Source organism: Henckelia pumila, chromosome 2 (assembly GCF_033568475.1).
Source record: "Henckelia pumila isolate YLH828 chromosome 2, ASM3356847v2, whole genome shotgun sequence".
NCBI classification, from domain to species: Eukaryota; Viridiplantae; Streptophyta; class Magnoliopsida; order Lamiales; family Gesneriaceae; genus Henckelia; species Henckelia pumila.
This window is the reverse complement of record NC_133121.1, coordinates 11,253,683-11,276,560: the sequence shown is the minus strand read 5'-3', so window position 1 is coordinate 11,276,560 and position 22,878 is coordinate 11,253,683. Positions and strand designations below refer to the sequence as shown.

Genomic DNA, 22,878 nt, shown 5'->3' with positions numbered 1-22,878 from the left:
AAATTTAGTTTTAATCCAATAAACATGTTTTTTTTTTTTTTTTTTGCATTCTTCATATCTTCGTCCAAGTGTTTTCCGACACTAAAAAAAGTTAACAACGTCATGTATCGTATATCAACATTGTTTAGTGTTATATTAATACTTCGTAAAAAATAATTAAAAGTGGAAAAAAGGGGTTAAATCAGTTTGTTAATTACTTTAAAGACTAATTATCGTCGAATCGAATCTCTACCAACACACTTGAGTAATATTTATGATGGGATGGATGGGTGCATATTTCCTGCTTAGAAAGCCAAATTTAGTCGGTCATTCCTATAGGAAAGTAAGTAAGAAAGAATAAGATGGTTGAGTAGATACACGCAGGGTAGTGCTTGCGGATGACGTGGCGGCTCATGATTGGTTAAAATCAGTGGGCCTCACATGGGACCCACTATTTTTGATCAATCATGTGGTTACACATCACCCGCAGGGCACTACCCTATGAGTGACATGTACTAAACCGAGTAAGACATGGTGCCTGCAAGCTGCATGCCAGTCTTGTTCCTACAAATTCCTTCACAAAATATGCATCCATACACCATTTTTTTGTCTCCTTACTTCTATCATAATCATGCAAATATATTTCGAATGCGTACGAAAGAAACCAGCACTGCAATATCTGTTCAATGAAGTGCAACTTGATCAGCGGTTGAAATCATCCCGCGCGGCACATTCGCCCTTTTTCTCCCTCCAGGTCTCGCCCCACATCTTAGCCTCTGCAACGGCGAGCGCTCGATCCTGTTTTTCGCTCAGAAATCTTGTTTCCTGTCCCTTAATCGACTGATCGTTTCTTTGTCCTCCTCCTTCGTCGTTTTGATCGTGGTCTGTATTCGAATCATACTGCAAAGACTGGGATGTCAAAAAATTCATGGCATGCGCGATGTCGCTCATGCTAGGTCGAGATTGTGCATCTTCTTGGAGACACATTAGTGCCACTTCTATGGCCCTGCTTAAGATAGTCTCTGAGAATCGGTTTTTTAATAATGGATCTGCCAGATTCACGAACTTCTTGCGATCCTTCAACATAGGTCGTGCCTACAACGATAAATATCGACTATCACAACATGTATATCGCAAGAATAATGTATGACTAAAACCTCCCAACCCACCTATATTATATAGCAGCATAAATACGACTAATTAATTACTATTTGAAAATAATTACCCAATCTACAAGCGTGAGCATCGTGTCTCCTTCCGTCGCCTCCAACGCTCTACGTCCAGTGATCAACTCCAACAAGAAAACGCCAAAATTGTACACATCCGATTTCACTGTAAGTTTTCCAGTTTGAGCATATTCAGGCGCGCAGTATCCTCGAGTACCCATTACCCTAGTGGAAACATGCGACTTATCATCATCTGGACCAAACCTGGCAAGGCCGAAGTCGGATAGTTTCGGGTGGAACCCTTCACTTAATAATATGTTAGATGCTTTCAGGTCCCTGTAGATTACATGAGGCTTAGCTTGGTTATGCAGGAAATCCAATCCTTTGGCTGCACCAGCTGCTATTTTCATCCTCGTATTCCAATCAAGTGGCTGCATATCAGGTGTAAGATCTGCGATGATATTTTTTAATATGTGCACTGTATCAACACTCCACCAAAAAACAAAATGAATACAAGTGGAAAAAAAAATCAGCTTATTATAGGAAGACTAAATTTTGATTACTTCACATACCAAATATTATAATACGACTAACTTATACAATACAATATTGGTAATTTCCCTTGATGCAAATATGGTTTTCACAAATGCATGAGTCTGTCTATGCTGCATTATGTATGATTTTATACAAAAACATAATATAAAACCTTAATGAGTGCATTCTTTACAAACTTTTACTGTTCTAGAATACTTATTGTCTAAAATGTTATTCAAGAATTCTAGAATGCTTATTGTCTAGAATGTTATTCAAGAAACGAGTGTCACAATCTATAAATCAGAAAATCGAAGATGATTACAACATGACTATGTTACGCGATCACGTGAGAGTAATTAATAATTAATTAATTAATCAAGTCCAAACCATGGAGGTGACACTGCAAAGATCCCAAAGGCATGAATTCATACACAAGAAGACGCTGCTCCCCTTCAGCACAGAATCCAATCAAACTCACAAGGTTAGGGTGACGCAGATTGGAAAGCATGACAACTTCCACCATAAACTCCTTGTCACCTTGCAAACCAGAATGATTTAGCTGTTTCACAGCTACAATCTGCATGCTCGTGAGAAGCACCAAAATCAAATTTTAAAAACTCAGTGGACTAAAACCCAAAATAACGAATATATAATACCTGGCATAAGGTTTCTATTTTGCCTTTGTATACCGGGCCAAAACCGCCTTCTCCGAGAAGGGATTCTTGCCTGAAGTTGTTGGTTGCAGTGGCGAGTTCGCGGTAGCTGAATATGATCAAGCCATCACTTTTACCGTGATTATTTGAGTTTGCAGTATCAAGACTTTGCTCTAATTTTATATTCATGCTCCCTGATATATATATATATATATATATATAATGTTCGCAAAATTCAGATCTTTATATATACAAAAATTGCATACATTACCGAGAATTAAACAAAAAATTTAATTTACACGTGAAAAAGGAAACATCCATATTGATTATATGAATGAAGCCTATCTAGATCAACTTTTTGTTGTCTAGCTACTAAATAAATGAAATGATGAGAAATAGAAATCATTTAAACTCACGTATAGAAGAATCATTTATGTACGTAATGGATATGAAAAAAAGTAGAATGCATCTGGAAAAAAAATTAACTTTGAAAAACAAAGAATTTCAGGTCCAGATCATATGAATTCGTTATATTTATTTGGGTTCATATAATAATTTCCATGATTTTAATTCATTATTCGTCCTAAATTTCTCTGTGAATCGATCAACATTTGAGATTTATTCATCGAATCGAAACAAATTCAAAATGAAAAGAGGACAAATAGTTATAAAAAAGAAAAGGAAATAATGAAAGTACTGACCGGATGATTTGTCATCAAAATGTGGCTCGCTTTTCAACTTGATCTCCTTCTTTCTTCCAAAGCATGAACAATGGCCCGACCATTTCAACATGAAAAAATAATAGTTCTCTCTTTTTTAGTTTTTCTTTTTTCCCCTTTTTTAAATACTTTTATGTGGCTCCGTATAAATTAATTAGCAACCAAAAGTTGAGCACACAAGTTTCTAGAGGTTGGTTATATTTCTGGTTTTGAAAGCAAATCTACGTTGATGGGGAAATAATATTTTGGTCCTATTAACCAACACATACATTTTTTATTTTGTTATCGATCAATTCTCAATTTAATAACTTCTAATTTTGTTTCAATTTTAACCATTTTTTCATAAGTGTCATCGAAGATGAAATTATTGACGAATCTGATGTCACATAATCACTTTGATCATGAAAAAACACTAATATTTTGAATCAAATTAGTGAACTAAAAGCGTGAGTTGACCCACAACCAATTATATATATATATATATATAATGTTTTAATTAATGTCATACAATTAAGTCGTATTTGATCTTGTTTTCACCCGTACGTGCATGGTTTTGATCATGTGCATCTATTCCAGCCTAGCCTCTGGCGTAAATCCAACCACCATTTTATAAAAATCTAGACTAGAATGTGGTTAATTTGAATGGGCAAACTTTATTCATTTAATGGGAAACGTAACACCTCAAATTCTTGAATTCCTCCTAGCCGCACGTTCAAATTCGAACCTGATCTGCATGTATTAATCTCTCCTTAAGCCCTCCTTGCCTGTTTCTTGCAGGCGTTTGATGCCTGAAAATGGGTTCCATTGCCATGGAACCCGACGACATAGTTTCATATGCAGAGATATATCACATTCCGCATGAAAATCTATCATCAATTTGCATTCCAACCGGGATGTTTCAGTCGAGAGGCGTCTTCGCCAACACGAATCCTCTTGATTTCTCCGTTCCTCTCATTCTGCTGCAGCTCTCCCTCTCCTCCACCTTTATTCTCTTCACCTCTCGCGTCCTAAGCCCGCTTGGCCAACCCAGCATGGTCATCCACATATTGGTAATAATCTATTTGTCATGTTAATTGATAACGTACTCTAGGGGTTATGGGCCGGATTGAAAAATAATGTTATATGGATTGATGATGGTTTGTTCATGCAGGCAGGTTTAGCTTTGGGACCGTCGTTTTTGGGCAGGATTGCTGGCTTTACACAACTTGTGTATCCCTATCACAGTCTAATCATTCTTGATGCGTTTGCAGTGTTTGGTTGCATGCTCTACTTTTTCCTTATTGGAGTGCAGATGGATCCCTGGATATTGAGCAGGATTGAGAGGAAAGAGATTGCCATCGGGGTTTTCGCCGTCATGCTGCCGTTAGTGTTGAGCATCTCCGCCTCACTCGTGGTGATGCGACTCGGCTATAGTTCGACCATCCATTTTCTTGGTCCGGTGGCTTTGGCGTCGTCTGTGCTTAGTTTCCCGATCGTAGCTCGCTACCTCACGGAATTAAAAATGGCGAACACAGAGTTTGGGAGAGTGGCCTTGTCATCATCTTTGGTCAGCAATACATTTGCCTTCTGCATCGTAACGCTCACTGTCTTGATGCAGGAAGATGGTCCACATTCCAGGATCAAGATTGCGGGAACTGTTGCAGTAGGGATTGGCTTTGTGTTGTTAGTGGCTTTCGTGGTCCGACCCATTATTCTGTGGGCATTGGAAAGAAACCCAGAGGGAGAGCCCTTGAAGCAAAGCTTCATTTACTTTGTGTTTGTTGGTATTCCGATGTCTGGATTTTGCAGTAAAGCTGTTGGCCTCAACATTTTCTTCGGCCCTCTGGTTTATGGGATGGTGATACCCGCAGGCCCTCCATTAGGATCAGCCCTCACGCAGAAACTAGACTTCATTACTTCTTGGCTCTTCATGCCTCTCTACTTTGTCAAGAATGGGCTGGCCGTCGACGTATTTGATGTCACGATCAGAGACTATTTGACAGTGCAATCTGTCATACTTGTGGCCTATGTGGGTAAGTTTCTTGGAGCAATGTTCTTTTCCGTTTGTGGAGGAGTACCACTCAGGGAATCAATTCAAATTGGTCTTGTGATGAATGTACAAGGTGTTCTGGAACTAGGTCTATTCAAGATGTTGAAGAGAAACAAGGTTCGTGGGATTTTCTTATACACTACTTTTGCTTTACATATATCTTGAAACCTGATGCATGATCTTGTATTAGTTAATTTGATGGCACAGGCAATAGATGAGAAATCATTCGCGGTTTTATGCTCATCAATGTTATTTGTCACCGCTAGCGTCACCAATATACTTAGGTACTTGTATGATCCTTTGCGGAGGCACATATTTTACAAGAGGAGAACAATGATGGACTTGAGGCCGGATTCCGAACTCCGGGTGTTAGCTTGTGTGCATTGCCAAGAGAACGTCCCCGCCATAATCGAACTTCTAGAAAGCCTCAATCCGACGAAGCGTGCCCCCGTCGACGTGTGTTTGTTGCACCTTGTTGAGCTTGTTGGTCGTGCTTTCCCACTACTCATTCCCCACAAACTCTCGAAAATGAGCTCTGCCAAGGGCTACACGACGAGAAGTATCATCAATGCCTTCCAGCTCTTGCAGCAAAGATACCAAGGAGCCATCGTCGTGCATCCCTTCACCGCGATATCTCCTTATGCAATCATGCAAGATGAAGTGTGTGAAATGGCAGTGGAGAAGAGAGTTTCCCTCGTGATCCTTCCATTTCATAGGAGATTCAACACAACAGCCGAATCGTCGTCTTCGTCGCTAGACATCAGGGCCATGAATGACAGAGTCCTCCAACTGGCGCCTTGTGCCACAGCCATCGTGGTAGACAGAGCAACACCAGCCATTAAATCATCATCTTCCACCACAGGAGCATCACCAATATCATCACACGGAGACCTATTCAAAGTCGCGGTTTTTTTCATCGGTGGGCCGGACGACAGAGAGGCTGTTGCTGTAGGATCAAGGATGCTGGCACAAGCCAGCACCCGCTTGACCATATACCGGCTGATCCTCAAGGACGAGGCAATCAACATTGACATAGACGTGGATACAAACATCGAAAAGAAGCTGGACAACGAAGTTATGGATGAGATAATAGCGAAATCCCGGAACAACAACAGTAAGAGGTTGAGTTACGTAGAAGAAGTGGTGAGAGATGGCACCGGGACAGTGGCGCTGATTCGATACATAGAGAATGCACACGACGTTATAATCATCGGCAGACGACACGACACGAGATCCCCGCTATTGGGAGGCCTTTCAGATTGGAGTGAGGATGCAGAGCTGGGAACAATAGGAGACATGTTCGCCTTGGTAGATTCAAATGCTGCTTCAACCATACTTGTGATTAAAAACCACATCACACATTCATTATCTAACCGGTTTGAAATGGAAGAGATTGGAACAACAGATACTATGTAACTTTACTCGTTCATGATTCTTTGTGATATTCATACAGTTTTGTACTGTAAAACATGCACCATTAAACAAATTTTCAGAGCAAACTTGTTATTAATTGTTCCATTTAAAGATTGATTTATCCTGATAACATACAAACATAATAAGTTGGATTTCGGATTTTGGTTTTCTTCTAATAATTTAGATTTTTTTGGTTTTTTTTTCTCGGTTGAAATCACTAAATATAACAAAGTAAATCTACGTAAGGAAATTGAAAAAAAATTTATCCTTACATATTGAAATATTGAGTGTTGTTCTGTTTAGTTTTTCTTTTATTTTTATTAATTAAATAGATTTTAATGTGTGTAACATGAACTTTATTTGCATCATATGAGTCACGTAAGAGAAAATTGTTGTTAAATAATCAATATTCGATAGGTTTGGTGGTTTCGGCCTTTCGGGAGAAAAAAAGACCACAAATTTGTTTTCTTTTGCAAAAATTTTGTATCAATCTCAAAATTTTATAAAGACCGTTGTACAATTAACCCTGGTTAGAAATAACAAAAAAAATTTATACCATTTAAATAATATTTTAATTGCTGGAAAAATACCCTTGTTAGAAATAAAAAAATTATTTTAATTATTGATAAAAAAAAAAAGTAAGCCAGTATCTTGTGAGATGCTTTCACATGTCAATCATATCCATATTTATAATAAAAAAGAAATGTTTTTGACATAAAAAGTAATAATTTTTCTGAGTGACCCAATTAGAAGATCCGTCTCACTAAATTTACTCGCGAGACATGAGTTTTGTTGGGAAAAAAACCTTCTAAAACTAATCTTTATTTCCGAAAATTAATTAGCACCAATCGTGTTATATACAAAATAAGATGTGTAGGTAATTCGATTAGTACTCCAAACCGTGTTATATTTTGATAAAGCAAACTCTGCGGTAATTATTGAAGTATTATGTACCGATCATGTGTATTTTTTTGAATCAATGACAGGAAACTGGAACAAAGTCGAAAATTAGAAAAGAGACGAACGGGAAAAAAAAAATTATGTTCTTTTAACATCTTATAAACTCTATCTTACAATATCAAATATCACGTGCAACGCACGTTAAACTTACTAGTATATCTTAAAAAGGGAGAGTTTAATTGTGTATTGTCTATATTGTCCTTTGGTTTATTTATTACTTTAAATGAGTTTTCATTTATTGTGTGTTATATTGACAATGATGTCCTTTAATTGATTGTTTTTATTTTTTGCAAACTCATTGTTTCAATTTTAAATGATCTTAAAAATTAATTGTCCAAAAATATTTTTAAATTTGTTCATAAAATTTAAAAGGCACACACAAGAAATCTTTAATTTTTTTTGTCAATTTAGTTTTTATGTTTCAATTTTTTGAAATAGCTATGTTTTGCTTTGTATCTATTATGTTAATTTTGTCTTCTTAATTTCTTTTCTTCTTATTACTTAAAAAATTAAAATTATAAATTAATTATAATATATCTTATAACATAGATAACTGATAAAAAAAATTAATTTTAAAATATTGTTATCAAATCAAAGTTAGTTTGCCGTGTATTAATATTTCTAAAAAAAACAAATTAGATAAAATTAATTTTAATATTTATTATATTAAAAAATTATTTTATTAATCATTGGAGGATATATCATAAAATATAAAATTATAAAAATCTTTTTAATACTAAATTTTAAGAAATTTTTTCTTTCATTCCAAAATTTAATAAAATTTTGGTAATAAAATATTTTAAAATTCCAATATTATATATATATATATATATATATATTATATAGTAAAATATTGTGACGATATTTTAAAATATTAAAATTTTTGAAAAGTTTAGTTGTTTAAAATTGAAATATAAAACAAAATTTTTGTTAGTGAAATTTTTTAAAGGCAATATTTTATTATTTAAGAAATGATATTATAAAATCAATTTTGTCTAATATTAAGTTAAGTAAGAAATGTGAGTGTTATTGCTATTTTTTGGAGTATAATAACACACTCCTTTGATTTATTGTGTATATTAAATTTTTATTTATCTAATCTAATATGTCTTAAAAGAAAAGAGTTTAATTGTGTATTGTCTATATTGTTCTTGGGTTTATTTTATTGCTTTAAATTAATCTTCAATTTGCATTTGATTTATTGTGTGTGTTATATTTTTATTGAAGTGTTTAATTTGTTTTTTCCAAATGGTGAAAATGGATGACATCAACATATTTCGAGGTTCAAGAATGGAGAATTTGTTGGATAGTAAAACGTCGATGTATTTGTTATGACTAATCTTTTATTCTCAATATTATGTGTTATATATAATAATTTTCTAATATATCTTACAAAGAAAGAGTTTAATTGTGTATTTTTATATTGTCATTGGGTTTAATTTATTGACTTAAATTAGTGTTCTAATATATCTTAAAATGAGAGAGTTTAATTGTGTATTGTTACTATTGTCTATATTCTCCTTGGGTTTATTTTATTGCTTTAAATCAGTCTTCAATTTAAATTTAATTTATTGTGTGTGTTAAATTTTTATTTAAGTGTTTAATTTATTTTCTCCAAATGGCGAAAATGAATGACATCAACATATTTCGAGGTTCAAGAATGAAAAATTTTTTGGACAATAAAATGTCGACGTATTTGTTATAAATTATCTTTTATTTTCAATAAATGTGTTATATTTAATAATTTTCTAATATATATCTTAAAAATGTAGAGTTTAATTATGTATTGTCGATATTGTCCTTGGGTTTAATTTATTTCCTTAAGTTAGTCTTCAATTTTCATTTGATTTATTGTATATGTGTGTTAAATTTTTATTTAAGTGTTTAATTTATTTTCTCCAAATGGCAAAAATGGATGGCATCAACATATTTCGAGGTTCAAGAATGGAGATTTTGTTAGACAACGAAACGTCGACGTATTTGTTATTACTAATATTTTATTCTCAATATTATGTTTATATATAATAATTTTAGAATATATCTTAAAAAGGAAAAGTTTAATTGTGTATTGTTTATATTATCATTGAGTTTAATTTATTTCTTTAAATTAGTTTTCATTTTGCATTTGATTTATTGTGTATGTTAAATTTTTGTTTAAGTGTTTAATTTATTTCTCCAAATGACGAAAATGGATGACATCAACATATTTCGAGGTTCAAGAATGGAGAATTTGTTGGACAGTAAAACATCGACGTATTTGTTATGACTAATCTTTTATTTTTAATATTATGTGTTATATATAATAATTTTTAATTTGTGTTAAATTAAGTTTTTGTTTTGCTTTTCGTGTTTATGGTTGATATTCTCATTTATATTATATGTTTTTATACTTGTATTTTTTTTTTTGTCAACTTTTCAAATAGGTTACATCAAAATGCTCTATAAATCTGGGATCCTGGTACTTAGATTTTAATATTCAGATTTTTTAAAGGTAAAATATCTTTTGGTTTCCATATACATATATATATTTGAAAAAAAAATTATGTTCTCTAACTTTTTATAAACTCTATTTTACAATATGATATATTGCACGTTAAACTTACTAATTAACAAGAAAGCATGAGTTCGTCCTGACTTGGAATATGAAGCGACAGATTGTCATGAACTATGCAGTTCAAGAAATTATTGTTACTGAGATTGAAATTTTAATTTTTAATTTTGTTTTGTGTCAGATGTTTGATTGAATCAAACTTTTCTCATTTGAATTTATTTAATATTTTTATTTGATTGTTATATGAGTAAATTACAGAAATTTATATATATTTACTTATTTAATTTAGTTACACATATAAAAGAAAATTGCAATAAACGTCTAAACGAGAAATTTCATTGGATTATTTGATTTGTTTTTTCCATTTCCAAGGAAATCAAAACTTGTAAAGTATCTTTAAAAAAAAAAAAAACTTGTAAAGAAAGGTAAGGTCGATGCCACCTGTCGCAGACGTGGCGGATCATAATTGGGTAAAATAAATGACCTCACGTGAAACTCACTGATTTTAACAGTAGGAATTGCATGATTTGGAAGCGTGAAAGAAAATTTCGTCTGGATGATTTTTAAAATGGATATCATCCACCATTTTCGCCTCACCATTCCATTGCATTCTCCATGAATAGAAAGCATCCACCAAAAAATACTGAAGAACAACTCTTACCACCAAAATCCAAATCATATCAAATCAAATCAATCCAAAAATTCCATGAATCCTCCGTATTTTCTGGAGGTGAAGACCGGTCATCAAAAAACTATCATTGCATTTGCAGAAAACCACCTTAGGAAGAAACAATACAGAAGATTATATATAGATTCACCTACAGGTGGTTTTTTTTTTTCTCAAGGATTAATGATGGGTTTTGTGAATGATGGGATTTCTTCCTTTTTTAATAACAGATGGCTCGTTTTCGTGGCCGCAATGTGGATTCAATCTTGTGCGGGAATCGGATATTTGTTCGGCAGCATTTCACCCACCATCAAAAGTTGTTTAAACTATAACCAAAAGCAGGTTGCGTGGTTGGGCGTGGCAAAAGACTTGGGAGATAGTGTTGGATTCTTGGCTGGGAGTTTATCTGAGATTTTCCCATTGTGGGGTGCTCTTCTTGTTGGCGCTGTTCAGAATTTTGTTGGATATGGGCTGGTTTGGCTTGTAGTCACCGGCCGAGTTCCTGTTTTGCCATTATGGATTGTGAGTATATATTGATTGTTATTACATTGATTTTCTTCAAACTATTGCTCTTGATTTGACCAAAACAATTGTTTCTGATAAGATTGAGGCAGCATATGGGATGCCATTTGACTGTTTCTTGATGAATTTGTTGCAGATGTGCATTCTTATATTTGTGGGAACAAATGGGGAGACTTACTTTAACACGGCTGCACTAGTCTCTTGCGTGCAAAACTTCCCCAAAAGCCGTGGACCAATCGTGGGAATACTGAAGGGTTTTGCTGGGTTGGGAGGAGCAATCTTGACTCAGGTTTATGCAATGATGCATTCCCCAGATCATGCTTCACTCATATTTATGGTTGCGGTCGGGCCGACGATGGTGATCATTGGTTTAATGTTTGTGGTTAGGCCAGTCGAAGGTCACAAACAGATGAGGTCCTCGGATGGGTTCAGCTTCTCTGTTATCTACAGCATATGTCTGATCTTGGCTGCGTATCTGATGGGGGTCATGCTTGTTGAAGATCTAGTTGATTTGAGCCCAAATGTTGTCACATTCTTCACTCTGATCTTATTTGTCTTGTTGTTGATTCCCATTGCTATCCCCGTCACCTTGAGTTTCTCTCAGGACCCAAGGTCGCCAGCAGAGGAGCCATTATTGGTACCCCAAGAGGATGTCATATTCAGCGAAATGGAAGACGAAAAGCCGAGGGAAGTGGACTTGCTTCCAGCTTCAGAGAGACAAAAGAAAATGGCTCAGCTCCAGGCAAGATTAGCCCAAGCAGCTGCAGAAGGAGCTGTGAGAATCAAGAAACGAAGGCCACACCGTGGGGAGGACTTCACATTGACGGAAGCACTGACCAAGGCAGACTTTTGGCTCATATTCTTCTCCCTTCTCTTAGGTTCCGGCTCCGGCTTGACCGTGATCGACAACTTGGGCCAGATGAGCCAGTCCTTGGGGTACGACAATACCCATGTATTCGTTTCCATGATCAGCATTTGGAACTTCCTCGGGCGGGTCGGGGGCGGTTACTTCTCCGAGCGTGTTGTACAGGACTACGCCTATCCGCGGCCTGTCGCCATGGCCGTCGCCCAACTTATAATGGCGATGGGACATTTCTGTTTCGCTATGGGTTGGGCGGGGGCGATGTACGTGGGAACCCTTCTAGTGGGGCTCGGATACGGAGCACATTGGGCAATAGTGCCTGCTACTGCCTCCGAGTTGTTTGGGCTGAAGAAGTTTGGTGCATTATACAACTTTCTAACATTAGCCAACCCGGCCGGATCATTAGTATTCTCCGGCATCATCGCCAGCAGCATATACGACATTCAGGCGGAGAAACAAGCTAGGCACATGATCGGTTCAAGCACAGAAGAAGCACTAAAGTGCGACGGGGCTATCTGTTTCTTCTTGACTTCGCTGATCATGTCTGGACTATGCATTCTTGCAGTTGTTCTGAGCATGATTCTTGTACATCGAACGAGGCCAGTGTATACTCATCTTTATGGGAAGTCCATAACTCGAAGGTAGTTATTGTAGCTGCAATATTTTGTATTGTTTTTGGGTATTGAGCTGGTCTGGCACATTTTAGAGGTTCTAGTGTGTAATATATACTTGTATATCAATTTATATTATATGTAAATTAAGAAATATAATTTGGTATTGATCGTTTGATTTTTGAAACGATGTTGTTTTAAAGGACACCAAATAGAATAGGGGTGATGCTTGGCTCCACCGGGTGAATTTCATCCGGTGGATCTGGGCCGTTCAAAATTAAGAAATATAATTTGGTATTGATCTTCTTCTAACTTATCTCACTCTATTTTTTTCTAAACAATGTAACATACAGCTTTTATCGTTTGATTTTTGAAACGATGTTGTTTTAAAGGACACCAAATAGAATAGGGGTGATGCTTGGCTCCACCGGGTGAATTTCACCCGGTGGATCTGGGCCGTTCATGGCCCGGGCCCCACACATAAAATTGTGTGGGGCCCGAGCTCATGAACGGTGGATGCGCATGGAATGAGCCATAGGGGTGATGCTTGGCTCCACCGGGTGAAATGTATTGATTTTTTTGTAACTTGTCTCACTCTAGTGAATTTCACCCGGTGGATCTGGGCCGTTCATGGCCCGAGCCCCACACATAAAATTGTGTGGGGCCCGAGCTCATGAACGGTGGATGCGCATGGAATGAGCCATAGGGGTGATGCTTAGCTCCACCGGGTGAATTTCACCCGGTGGATCTGGGCCGTTCATGGCCCGGGCCAATAGAAAGGAACAACACAATCGGTTATGTAGATTACTGATTTTACAAATAGTTGAAACTTTAATAAAGTGAATGATGCATGTGTCCTTACAATAGAAAAAAAGTGATTACTTAATTGTCATAATCATGAGATCAAAGGTTCACTTGGAAAAAAATTTATTATAATTGACATTGAGGAACATGTCTCGAAGGTTTTGAAAAATAAGACCTCAAAATAGGCCAAGACGAGAAAATTAATAGCTTGATGGGTTAAAACCAATTAAATTTTTGTTAACGATTAAATGTTTAGAGATGGTTGTTTAGTTGTTTAAATTAAATACTTAAGTGGGGGTAGAGTGTTCAAATTTCGGTTAAAACAAACAAACAAATGAACCAAAAATTAGGGTTTCTCAGTTTGGTTTTTTCGTTTGTTTGAACGATTTGGGTTTTAGTATATAAAAGTTCGGTTTTAGAATAAAAATAGAAATACTTAGAGGTTTGCATAATATAAACTAAAAAATTGAAAAGTCAAATTGAATAACCGAAAATCAAACCAAAGCACAGTCTGAATTTCTTATTTTCGTTTTATAATTTAAACCGAAATTATTATGATTTAGTTACGGTTTCATATACTTCAAAACCAAACCGATCGTTTTAAACTGTACTTTAATAAAATAAATGTTCTATTCATATTTATTCTATTATTAAGTAAATATAATTTTAATAATTCAAATATAAATTATCGTATATTTATTTGCATATATTTTTATTCATTAAATTCGTATAAAAAATTATAATTTCACTAAAAAAATTATTTAAAATATTTTTATATTTTTAAAACATTTTAGGGTATGAATCGTAAATTAGAATTTACTAAAAAATTTAACACAATTCAAATATCAAATTTATAATTGTAAATTCGAAAAATCTAATGAAAAATTATATAAAATTAAATTTAAATTACCAATTTATATGTCATATAATAATATATAATCAATCAATTGAATTTGTTTTTCAAATCGCAAAAACCGAACGTATAAACCAAATTGTAGTAATATAAAATGAAACCATGTCATAATTAAATGGTTTGATTATCGGTTTATAAATTTTAAAAATCGTAAACCGAAAAATCGATCCATAATTATGTAAACCGAACTAGACCGGTCGTACCCCTAAAAATATTGGAAAAACATGTACTATCTTTTTGAACATTTTTATTCTATTTTTCCTAGTTCTCTCAAGTCTCAATGGCGAGAATATAATTAACTAGTATCTTAACTAGATTTGTGATACGGGTAGGATGGTCCGATACTGTCGGATCCGACCCGCATCACCTATTATACATACATACATGCAGATTCCCTTATCCAATGATACCATCCACTTATGGCTACCTCTTTCCTCCCCAACCTCTTCTCTTTCTTCACCCCCTCGAAACAACCACCACCACCGTCGTCTCTCCCCGTGCCTCCGCCGTCGCAGATCTCTATCTCCTCCACCAACCGCGGATTCTCTTCCGATGAGCTCCGCTCGAATACATCGCCGCTTTCTTCCACCTCAGATGTCACGTCGGTGATTTGCCCCTCTCTCGCATATGCCAACACTCTCTTCTTCCGATCGGCTTACAATGTTCAGGTCATCGTCGATGATAACGAACCGGAGGAGAAGCTTCTCGGCCGCTTCAGAAGAGAGGTCATGAGAGCTGGAGTCATTCAAGAATGCAAACGCCGCCGGTTTTTCGAGAATAAGCAGGATGAGAAGAAGCGCAAAACACGCGAGGCTGCGAAGCGCAATCGGCGCAGGTTTCTATTTTACTAGCAGACTAGCTGTTGTTATTTTCCTTTAATTTATTATAATCACTTTGTTACGGCTGGAAATCCAGGGAATCATGTTATAGCGATTAAGGGTGTGTTTGCAATCGCTAAAAACAGTGATCGTTAGATTTTGGTTTAAAAAAATCACTTTTGTGTGTATCTTGTGCCTAGATTATACCTAGATTACGTGTTAGCTGCTTAACTTAATTGATTGAAATCCAAAAGCTATGGAGATTATGTCTCCAAAAGGATTCTAGAAAATCAAGGTTAAAATCACTCTAATTTGTCAAAAACTACCCAACTTTGGTTTTTAGATTTACGCTTTTGTTTTCAAACACTACCAACTTTTGATTTCTCATCACTTTTTTACGATCTATAAATTTAATCACTTCTACAAAAACATATTCTATTGCAAACACTACCTAAAAATTGAATGTTGTTTAGTATTCTAGCCCTGTTTTTTCATGTCATTTTTTATGCTTCTGTTTACTGCTTGAATGTGTGTGGCACTTGACAGTCCACCAAAGCTATGCTTAACCTCTAGGTATCAAGAATTTTACAAAACTAGCCATGTGGACTACAAGAGATAACCAATGCTTAGTGTGACATCATAATGTTTGAGGTTCACTCAATGGGAAAGGACTAAAGAGGGAGGCCTCGTTGCTAGTTTTCTTGCAACTGTTTTTGAAACCATTAGAATAGTTGATGGCTCATAGCATGCTGCCACACAACGCATATTAGTTTTTCATCACTCTTTGGATTTTCAGAATTCTGGATATTAATTATGGGGAGGTTAGAACTCTATTCAACAGTTGTTTAAATTTGCATTTGGCATGATTGCACACTTAGTCTTTCTTTTGCTTTTGCTTTTTCTATCGATTTCGGTTCCTTCTCTCAAAGGTTCTTACTTTAGTATATAATTGGTTTCTTGTTATGTGTTTTGTTATTTTCTGGGAAAGATGGTTGTGATATCTCTGCTGTATATATATTTTTGAATTGTTAGTGGCCCTGAATTTATTATCATTATGTTACATTATCAGTCTGTACTATGTTCCAAGAAAAGTCCAGTAGTCCACTATCTTCTCCAACAAATTTTGAAATTTAACGGCCAACTGGGTTTAATTTTTCGGAGCACTTAATGGTTTTCATTATTCTGGATCGAGTGATTTTTGTTAAAATCTCAGCAGGCGCCCTCAGTGGAGAAACGGCACACAAGATAAAGAAGAGCCATCTAAGACCAAGAAGAGAGATGACGATGGAGATAACTGGGATGTTCCTGCAGGAGCCCTTACCTAATTATCTCTTATTGTAGTTCCTGTTCTATGTGATAGAATTCTGCTGCTCTCCCATCCTTTCCGGAGTGTTGTCAGTACGTTTAACTTGTCATGATATTTTACTTTATGTTTTCCCAAACTTTACCTTCTGCGTTCTTGGTCATGAGAAGTTTTTCAAGTTGGTTCTGTATTGCTTTCGTTGATTAACGAGAAAATGACTTGCCGGCTGTTTATATAAACACGACGTTTTTTTGGCATAGTTTGATCTGCTTGTATGCACACTCTCTGCACAAGGACTGTGAGTTATCTATCACCACGTTTCCGATATAAAGATTATTGTCCGAATCCAATTTCAGTGGATAATTTTCCGGAAGTTTCATACTGAAGTCAAATGTTGTTCTTCATTTTACAGAGCAAGATAATTATAATGGTTTTAGAAGTCTCTCTGCGTGACATCTCCTCTTTTGATATAAATACTCCAAACCTGAAAGATTTCCAAAATTTCGAGGAATCCTACCATCCCAAGATGCACCAGATAGATTGAGATACCTCAATCTTGTAAAGGACCCGAAAAGGTTGGGAATTTCACCCCCTAGGAAATTGTTCATGCTCTCAAGTCTAAATGACTCAAGTATTTTAGTTCAAGCATAGAAGTTCATCACCATGACCACCACTGCCGGAGTACCTGTTTCCTAGGTCGAGCCGGATGATGTTTCTGGTTCTGTTACTACAGGTTATACCACTCCATCGGCAGCAATCTTTTCCTTCCCAAGAAGAGAGCCTTTCCCACAGATCGGTGAGATTTTCTTTGAACTTCAGCAGCACATTCTTCTCATTATCTTTGCACCTAGAAAAGTGATTTCGAGTGCAGAACGAGAAATGAAAACCAATGAAACTATACATTTGAGCATGGAGCTTCCTTTTCCACAATATTTCCAGCATAATTTGACATATTCACAATTGAGACTTCTCTTCTCTATTTTCTAAAAGAATGCATGCAACACGTGAAAGAAGGAATGACTTTTCCAAAAGAACTGACGATGGCTCCAACTTCCATCCTAGGTTTAGTCAATGAACCGGGAGTGTCTATGCTGGTAGCCCAGATCAACGGTCTAATTTGATCTGCAGATCAAATTAGATAACGAAGTTGGATTTAATATAATCAATTTATACAATTTCTCTTTTGGCATTACTTGAACGACTTCAATTGAAGAAATTCTTTTTTCAGAGGTATCCTGATATTGGTCTGAAATCTAATCATATTTATGGAGTGTTTTTTAGAGTTTTTAGGACGCGCTTTCTAGGGGTTTGTTTATGCTAGCACATGGGCATTGCACATGTGCTGCATCCAACGGCCCAATTTTTTTGGCATTTGAGATGTTCGCGTGAACATCTCAAATGCAAAAAAAATTATGCCGTTGGATCCCCATTCGGGCACTGCCCAAATGGATTAACATAGACAAAACCGCTTCCTAGATTCTAGCTTGCATGAGAGTGTTTTAGAATGTTTGTGAATGTCAGCTTCAGTTTTTATAACTTTTAGTCAAAAGCTAGAAACAAAAATGTGGTGTTTTTTCCTGCTTCTGCTCCTAGAGATAGTTTGAAAAATGACCTAGGTCAAACAATTTTTTCTATTTATAACCTTTTTTCAAATTTTTTTTTGCAAAATAACCTTCAAACACAAAGGAAATACAAATACTAAACAAAGCGAAAAAATTGAAAAATTATATTTCAAAATCATAGTCAAACAAAGATTATTTAGTTAAATAATTTTAACTATCTATATCTAACTAGAACCTTCTCACAAACTTCAAAGTAATTTTAGAAGAATGGCTATTAAACAAGCAAAGACTTTCCAAAACACCCCTTTAATATCGGGACATGAGGTTCGGGCATATTAAATGCATAAATTGTAAAGGTAAGTTCCAAGATCATAGATACTTCTCACAAGAAACTCAAATCACTATTATATGATGATGCTTCTGTTCGACAATGGAACACAATTCCTTCTCCAACATATCGATACTTCACTTGTTTTCTCCCTACAATCTCGTGTTACGTAGATACCGAGTCCCTCTCGTCTGTAACTTCATGGATCCTCTATGTATATATATTTACACAATGACAAATACAGAAGAGGACAGCTAGTTATCTGAACTGAAACTATGGCTATATCACACTATCTGATTTCTGATCAGCATCAGCAGTAGCTTGGACTTGAGCAGCATACTGCAGATTCCACAGAACGTCCTCAAACGATGGCCTGTTCGCGGATTCGGGTGATATGCATTTGTTGGTGATGGATATCACAATGGACAAGGATTCTTGCGAGCTGGTGTTCAGCACGATCGGATCTACTATTTTTCTTCTACCATCTTGGCTGCTGAAGGATGACTGTCACATGTAAGCAACAAGAGATGAGATATTTGCTTGGAACTACCAAAGGGATGTACTGATACTACATTAAGATACCATTTCATTTAGCATAAATGCTTCTTTGTTTTCACTTGCATCAGGACCTACAAGCGTTTCGAGCAATATGAGCCCAAAGTTGTAAACATCGTCGTCCTGCTTTTCCACATGCCTGAAACAAACATCTCTAGAAAATCAATCTCAAACTAGCAGAGGAGTTTTGATAAATGAATCTTGAAAAAGTATGGTCTTCAATAGGAAGCACAGTTATTTTCTCAACCACACCAGCTACTAAATTTTGAGATGCAAGAGGCTAGACTAGTTATTTGTTCTCAATGAGAATGTTTGTTGAAGTGCAATGTTCCTTACTCTGATTTCTCAGCATGTTTCTTCGCCTACAAAACAGAGATTGCAGGAGTTAGTCATAGCTCACACGACCTTAACATGGTCTGAATTTTGAAGGTACCATACCTCAGGTTTTTGAGTTTCATCACCAATTATGGCCATTCCATAATCGCTGAGCTTCGCTATCTGATGCTCGTCAAGCAGTACATTATTCGTCTTCAGTCGATTGCTGAATGAAGGGGGAATCACCCCGGTATGCAAAAAATGGACAGCCTTGGCTACATCAATTAGCACAGCCAATCTGTTCGGCCATTTCAGAACCTTCTCCGGGCAGGTTTCTTGCAGGCAAGCAATTCAACTCAGGAATCCAACATATAAAATTACCATTACTAGTTTTAAAACAAGAAAGATAAATGGTCCAAATATATTCGGAAATGATCACATGATGAAGCATAATCAGATTATGCATATATAATACTTGTGCTATATGGCTTCATTTAGATCACACTCTGATTGTAAGAAGATCGAAATTCATTGTAGTGAGGTGTTGTATTTTTGTTTCACCAAAAGAAAATGAAAATGGACAATCACATATTTCAGTCAGCAACAATCCCATCGACTCTAGTCAATAACCAAAAGAAATGACTATTGTTGTGTGTTCAACCAGCATTGAGTTCCCATTATACAAATTAGGCGATGATTTCATCCTCCAAATTGAGATGAGGATAGTGCCTAAAATAAAAGTACCTGAAAGATGAGAACGCAAGTTCCTGTTTGGAATGAATTCGTACACAAGGAACAATCTGTTAACGGTTCCGTTTTCCTGGAGTTCTACTTCAACACAATGACCCAAAAGTTTAACCAGGTTGGGATGACGAAGTTTTGATAGCAAGTCCAGCCTCAACTTGAGGTTCCGAACCGAGTATTTTCTAAATAAAGTCAAAGATCGTATGGCAACCAAGGCACCATTTTCTAACTTTCCTTTAAAAACCTGCAGATATGAAGGTGGAATATGAAGGTGTAACCAAGAGGTAGTCAAGAACTAAACTTTAATTCCCAACATAGCTGAACAAGGCACAAGGGTACCTTTCCCATAGTGCTTTCACCCATATAAGATGATTGCTCGAACTTCCTTGTGGCGTCTTCCAGTTCTTTTATGGAGAACACCCTATATGCTGAAGCAGCAGGGTTGCGCATTTTCACTGCCGGTGAAATTACTCCTGAAGTACAAAAAAAAAAACAACCCATAAAAAGACAATATAAAGATTGTTATACTAGAAGGATTACAGATGAAATTCTCCAATATAGAACAAAGACAGAACACACATTACGGAGGGGATGCCTCCATGATGTTTGTGATCAGTTCCACGTCTAGTATATGTAAGAACATGAGACAACATAAAATTGAATGTCACCAAGCTTGCTGGCATTTGCAAGAGTTGACCTGATAAAGTGCAAAAGTAAATATGACTTAACTTACTAGCATTTTCAAAACCTTCAGTTGAAATCCCTGACCGCGCACCCTCTTGAACGACCTTCGGTGCAATATGCTGAACCACCGTCTCCTTCACAACGTGTCTTTTACAGAATGTGACATATCCAAAACCCAAGAGGATGGCTAGAATAATGGCAGTTCCACTGATAACACTAACCACTACGGCTATTACCTTTCTTGTAAATACCCTTTTGCCACTATCAAGGTCTTTGCAGTATTGTGCTGGATGCTGGTTAGTAGCATTGGTGGAAAAGCAATTCCCTCCAATTTTCACAATTCTAACATCAGCACCAGAGTCCAAGCAACTCGGAAGTGGACCTATGAATCTGTTACCAGAAAGATCAACAAGACTTAGTGTGTCCCCACACCTGAGATGTTCGTCAAGTGATCCACTGAGAATGTTGGATGATAAATTCAAGTAACTGATGTTGGGCAAAGAGAACAATGCAGGAGGTGGAGTTCCACTCAGATAATTGTCTGACAAGTCAAGATGCTGAAGTTGCTTCAATTGCCCAAATTGTTCTGGAATGCTTCCAGAAAACGAGTTGTTACTCAGGAAAACATTAGCCAGCTCGTTAGGCAATGGAGAAAGCTTCGATTCCAAATTATTGTCTCTCAAATCTATCAGCCTTAAGCTAACTAAATCACCCAAATAAGGTAATTTCCCAGAGAGCAAATTGTGGGACATCACAACTTCAGTCAGTGTTGCCATTGTCGACAATGCCGAAGGAATCTGACCCTTCAACCTGTTCTTCCTCAGGCTCAAAATGGTCAAATTTGTCAAAGAATCCAACCACTCAGGAACTGTCTCATTGAAAAAGTTTCCATCCAATGTCAAAGTTTGAAGCTTCACCAACCTAGACACCTCAGATGGGATTGAACCATAAAAGAAATTTGAACTCAAATCCAAAGCTTCAAGCAAAGATAGCCGATGAATTTTATCAGGAAGTGGCCCCCAAATCCCCAAAGACACTAAGCTAAGGACCCTTAAGCTGGACAACCTTGTCAATGTAGTAAATAAAGAATCAACGGAGAAACTCTGAGATAAGGTTTGATTAGGTACTGCAAATCCACTGAACTCAGTGGTCTTTGCAGGCTTAGCTCCAATAATACTGAGTTCGGTGACCGAATCATTCTCACACTTAATTCTCATTTGTGGTGGGGAGGACAAGCTACACAAATCACCATTGCCATTTTCCCAAACAGTTAATGCCACTGGGTGCTCTAAATGCTTCATCAGCTGGAGAAGAATCTCCGTGTCATAGCTTCGCAGCTGATGAGTGGACCTTGATGCAAAGAGAACCCACGAAACAAACACCAGAATAAAAGAAGTTGAACACCCCATTTGCAAATTTCACCAACTCAAGTCAGGTCAGGGTTAACAAGAAACAAGGGGAAAGAAAAAAGACCCATTGATAAGAATCTTTCCAAGAAGAACTGAAATGACAAATTCAAAGACTGCCTTTAAAGTTTAAAGTGGTTAATGACTTCAAAAGAAGACACAACAAGCACTACATTCAAGGTCGCACTTTAATATAGAATACTTAATTTGTCAACTTTAAATGACTGAATCTGAGCACAAATTCAAAGGATAAACTGAAACTGCAAATGGGAGTTCCGAGATTGATGGTTGGTGAATAGCTTATGAAGGAAAGCCCGTAAAAGAAAGCAGGAAGAATCAAAGAAACAAGCTTCAGCCACACTCAGGCACCAGCAGAATGCTTGATATTTCGGGAGACTGGTTGGGGTAAAGAAAGGAAATATTCACACTGATATGATAATAATGGAGGCTGGTGAGAATGAAGAATCACTACATTAAATGCTTTTGCTGCTGCATGCATTCAATAAACAAAAAGAAATGGATATTTTTCGTCATTTTGGTTTATTTTTTGCAGATTTTGGGGTAAATTTTGAGAAATAACTTGAGTAAATAGTAATTGAATAGGCAATAGGAGAATGAAACTTATATTTTCAAGAAAACAAACAATGTTTTTCGTTTAATAAAGAATTGAGTAAAATTCTAATTTGAAATGAAAATAACATGAATATGATAAAGTATAAGTACAAGAGCGCGCAAATTGGACAGGACCATGAATAGCCAGCCAGCCTTTTGAGATTGGAA

At 36.2% G+C, this 22,878-nt stretch overlaps 5 protein-coding genes across 10 annotated transcripts; 3 read left to right on the top strand and 2 right to left on the bottom strand.

Moving 5' to 3' along the window:
* Window positions 1-563: 563 nt before the first annotated feature.
* Window positions 564-3,126, bottom strand: LOC140880935 (serine/threonine-protein kinase PBS1-like). The gene is made up of 5 exons (XM_073285826.1): window positions 3,034-3,126; window positions 2,336-2,526; window positions 2,067-2,256; window positions 1,205-1,596; window positions 564-1,074 (listed from the first exon to the last, which is right to left on the bottom strand). Exons 1-5 carry the CDS (start codon window positions 3,122-3,124, stop codon window positions 682-684), a joined length of 1,257 nt encoding a protein of 418 aa, XP_073141927.1. The 5' UTR covers window positions 3,125-3,126; the 3' UTR covers window positions 564-681.
* Window positions 3,127-3,836: 710 nt separating this feature from the next.
* LOC140881829 (cation/H(+) antiporter 15-like) lies at window positions 3,837-6,598 on the top strand. Of its 3 annotated transcripts, XM_073287433.1 has the most exons (4): window positions 3,837-4,100; window positions 4,202-5,063; window positions 5,154-5,197; window positions 5,288-6,598. In XM_073287433.1, exons 1-4 carry the CDS (start codon window positions 3,846-3,848, stop codon window positions 6,494-6,496), a joined length of 2,370 nt encoding a protein of 789 aa, XP_073143534.1. In that variant the 5' UTR covers window positions 3,837-3,845; the 3' UTR covers window positions 6,497-6,598. The 3 variants fall into 3 exon arrangements, with proteins under 3 accessions (XP_073143534.1, XP_073143533.1, XP_073143536.1); XM_073287432.1 differs by having other exon boundaries at window positions 4,202-5,197; XM_073287435.1 differs by having other exon boundaries at window positions 3,970-4,100; window positions 4,206-5,197.
* A 4,057-nt stretch (window positions 6,599-10,655) lies between these two features.
* Window positions 10,656-12,832, top strand: LOC140884169 (protein NUCLEAR FUSION DEFECTIVE 4). Of its 2 annotated transcripts, XM_073290839.1 has the most exons (3): window positions 10,656-10,828; window positions 10,902-11,193; window positions 11,330-12,832. In XM_073290839.1, exons 2-3 carry the CDS (start codon window positions 10,924-10,926, stop codon window positions 12,698-12,700), a joined length of 1,641 nt encoding a protein of 546 aa, XP_073146940.1. In that variant the 5' UTR covers window positions 10,656-10,828; window positions 10,902-10,923; the 3' UTR covers window positions 12,701-12,832. The 2 variants fall into 2 exon arrangements, with proteins under 2 accessions (XP_073146940.1, XP_073146939.1); XM_073290838.1 differs by lacking the exon at window positions 10,656-10,828 and having other exon boundaries at window positions 10,880-11,193.
* A 1,965-nt stretch (window positions 12,833-14,797) lies between these two features.
* On the top strand, window positions 14,798-16,763 carry LOC140882906 (small ribosomal subunit protein bS21c). Of its 2 annotated transcripts, none has more exons than XM_073289153.1 (2): window positions 14,798-15,218; window positions 16,418-16,763. In XM_073289153.1, the coding sequence occupies exons 1-2, from the start codon at window positions 14,803-14,805 to the stop codon at window positions 16,524-16,526; spliced, it is 525 nt and encodes a 174-aa protein (XP_073145254.1). In that variant the 5' UTR covers window positions 14,798-14,802; the 3' UTR covers window positions 16,527-16,763. The 2 variants fall into 2 exon arrangements, with proteins under 2 accessions (XP_073145254.1, XP_073145253.1); XM_073289152.1 differs by having other exon boundaries at window positions 16,415-16,763.
* A 1,685-nt stretch (window positions 16,764-18,448) lies between these two features.
* Window positions 18,449-22,652, bottom strand: LOC140882574 (probable inactive leucine-rich repeat receptor-like protein kinase At3g03770). 2 transcript variants are annotated; one of them, XM_073288650.1, is made up of 7 exons: window positions 20,742-22,652; window positions 20,348-20,481; window positions 20,009-20,252; window positions 19,388-19,599; window positions 19,286-19,311; window positions 18,977-19,088; window positions 18,449-18,898 (listed from the first exon to the last, which is right to left on the bottom strand). In XM_073288650.1, the coding sequence occupies exons 1-7, from the start codon at window positions 22,099-22,101 to the stop codon at window positions 18,674-18,676; spliced, it is 2,313 nt and encodes a 770-aa protein (XP_073144751.1). In that variant the 5' UTR covers window positions 22,102-22,652; the 3' UTR covers window positions 18,449-18,673. The 2 variants fall into 2 exon arrangements, with proteins under 2 accessions (XP_073144751.1, XP_073144752.1); XM_073288651.1 differs by having other exon boundaries at window positions 18,733-18,887.
* Between the last annotated feature and the right edge of the window lie 226 nt (window positions 22,653-22,878).

Coding starts and splice junctions, on each gene's coding strand:
- LOC140882906 (XM_073289152.1), top strand. CDS start 14,803: ATGGCTACCTCTTTCCTCCCCAACCTCTTCTCTTTCTTCACCCCCTCG. Junction 15,219..16,414: donor GCGAAGCGCAATCGGCGCAG/GTTTCTATTTTA, acceptor TTAAAATCTCAG/CAGGCGCCCTCAGTGGAGAA.
- LOC140880935 (XM_073285826.1), bottom strand. CDS start 3,124: ATGTTGAAATGGTCGGGCCATTGTTCATGCTTTGGAAGAAAGAAGGAG. Junction 1,597..2,066: donor TTTGCAGTGTCACCTCCATG/GTTTGGACTTGA, acceptor ATATCATCGCAG/ATCTTACACCTGATATGCAG. Junction 1,075..1,204: donor TGCTCACGCTTGTAGATTGG/GTAATTATTTTC, acceptor TTATCGTTGTAG/GCACGACCTATGTTGAAGGA.
- LOC140881829 (XM_073287432.1), top strand. CDS start 3,846: ATGGGTTCCATTGCCATGGAACCCGACGACATAGTTTCATATGCAGAG. Junction 4,101..4,201: donor GCATGGTCATCCACATATTG/GTAATAATCTAT, acceptor TTGTTCATGCAG/GCAGGTTTAGCTTTGGGACC. Junction 5,198..5,287: donor AGATGTTGAAGAGAAACAAG/GTTCGTGGGATT, acceptor TTGATGGCACAG/GCAATAGATGAGAAATCATT.
- LOC140884169 (XM_073290839.1), top strand. CDS start 10,924: ATGTGGATTCAATCTTGTGCGGGAATCGGATATTTGTTCGGCAGCATT. Junction 11,194..11,329: donor CTGTTTTGCCATTATGGATT/GTGAGTATATAT, acceptor AATTTGTTGCAG/ATGTGCATTCTTATATTTGT.
- LOC140882574 (XM_073288650.1), bottom strand. CDS start 22,101: ATGGGGTGTTCAACTTCTTTTATTCTGGTGTTTGTTTCGTGGGTTCTC. Junction 20,253..20,347: donor GTGAAAGCACTATGGGAAAG/GTACCCTTGTGC, acceptor TCATATCTGCAG/GTTTTTAAAGGAAAGTTAGA. Junction 18,899..18,976: donor CATTTATGCTAAATGAAATG/GTATCTTAATGT, acceptor TACATGTGACAG/TCATCCTTCAGCAGCCAAGA.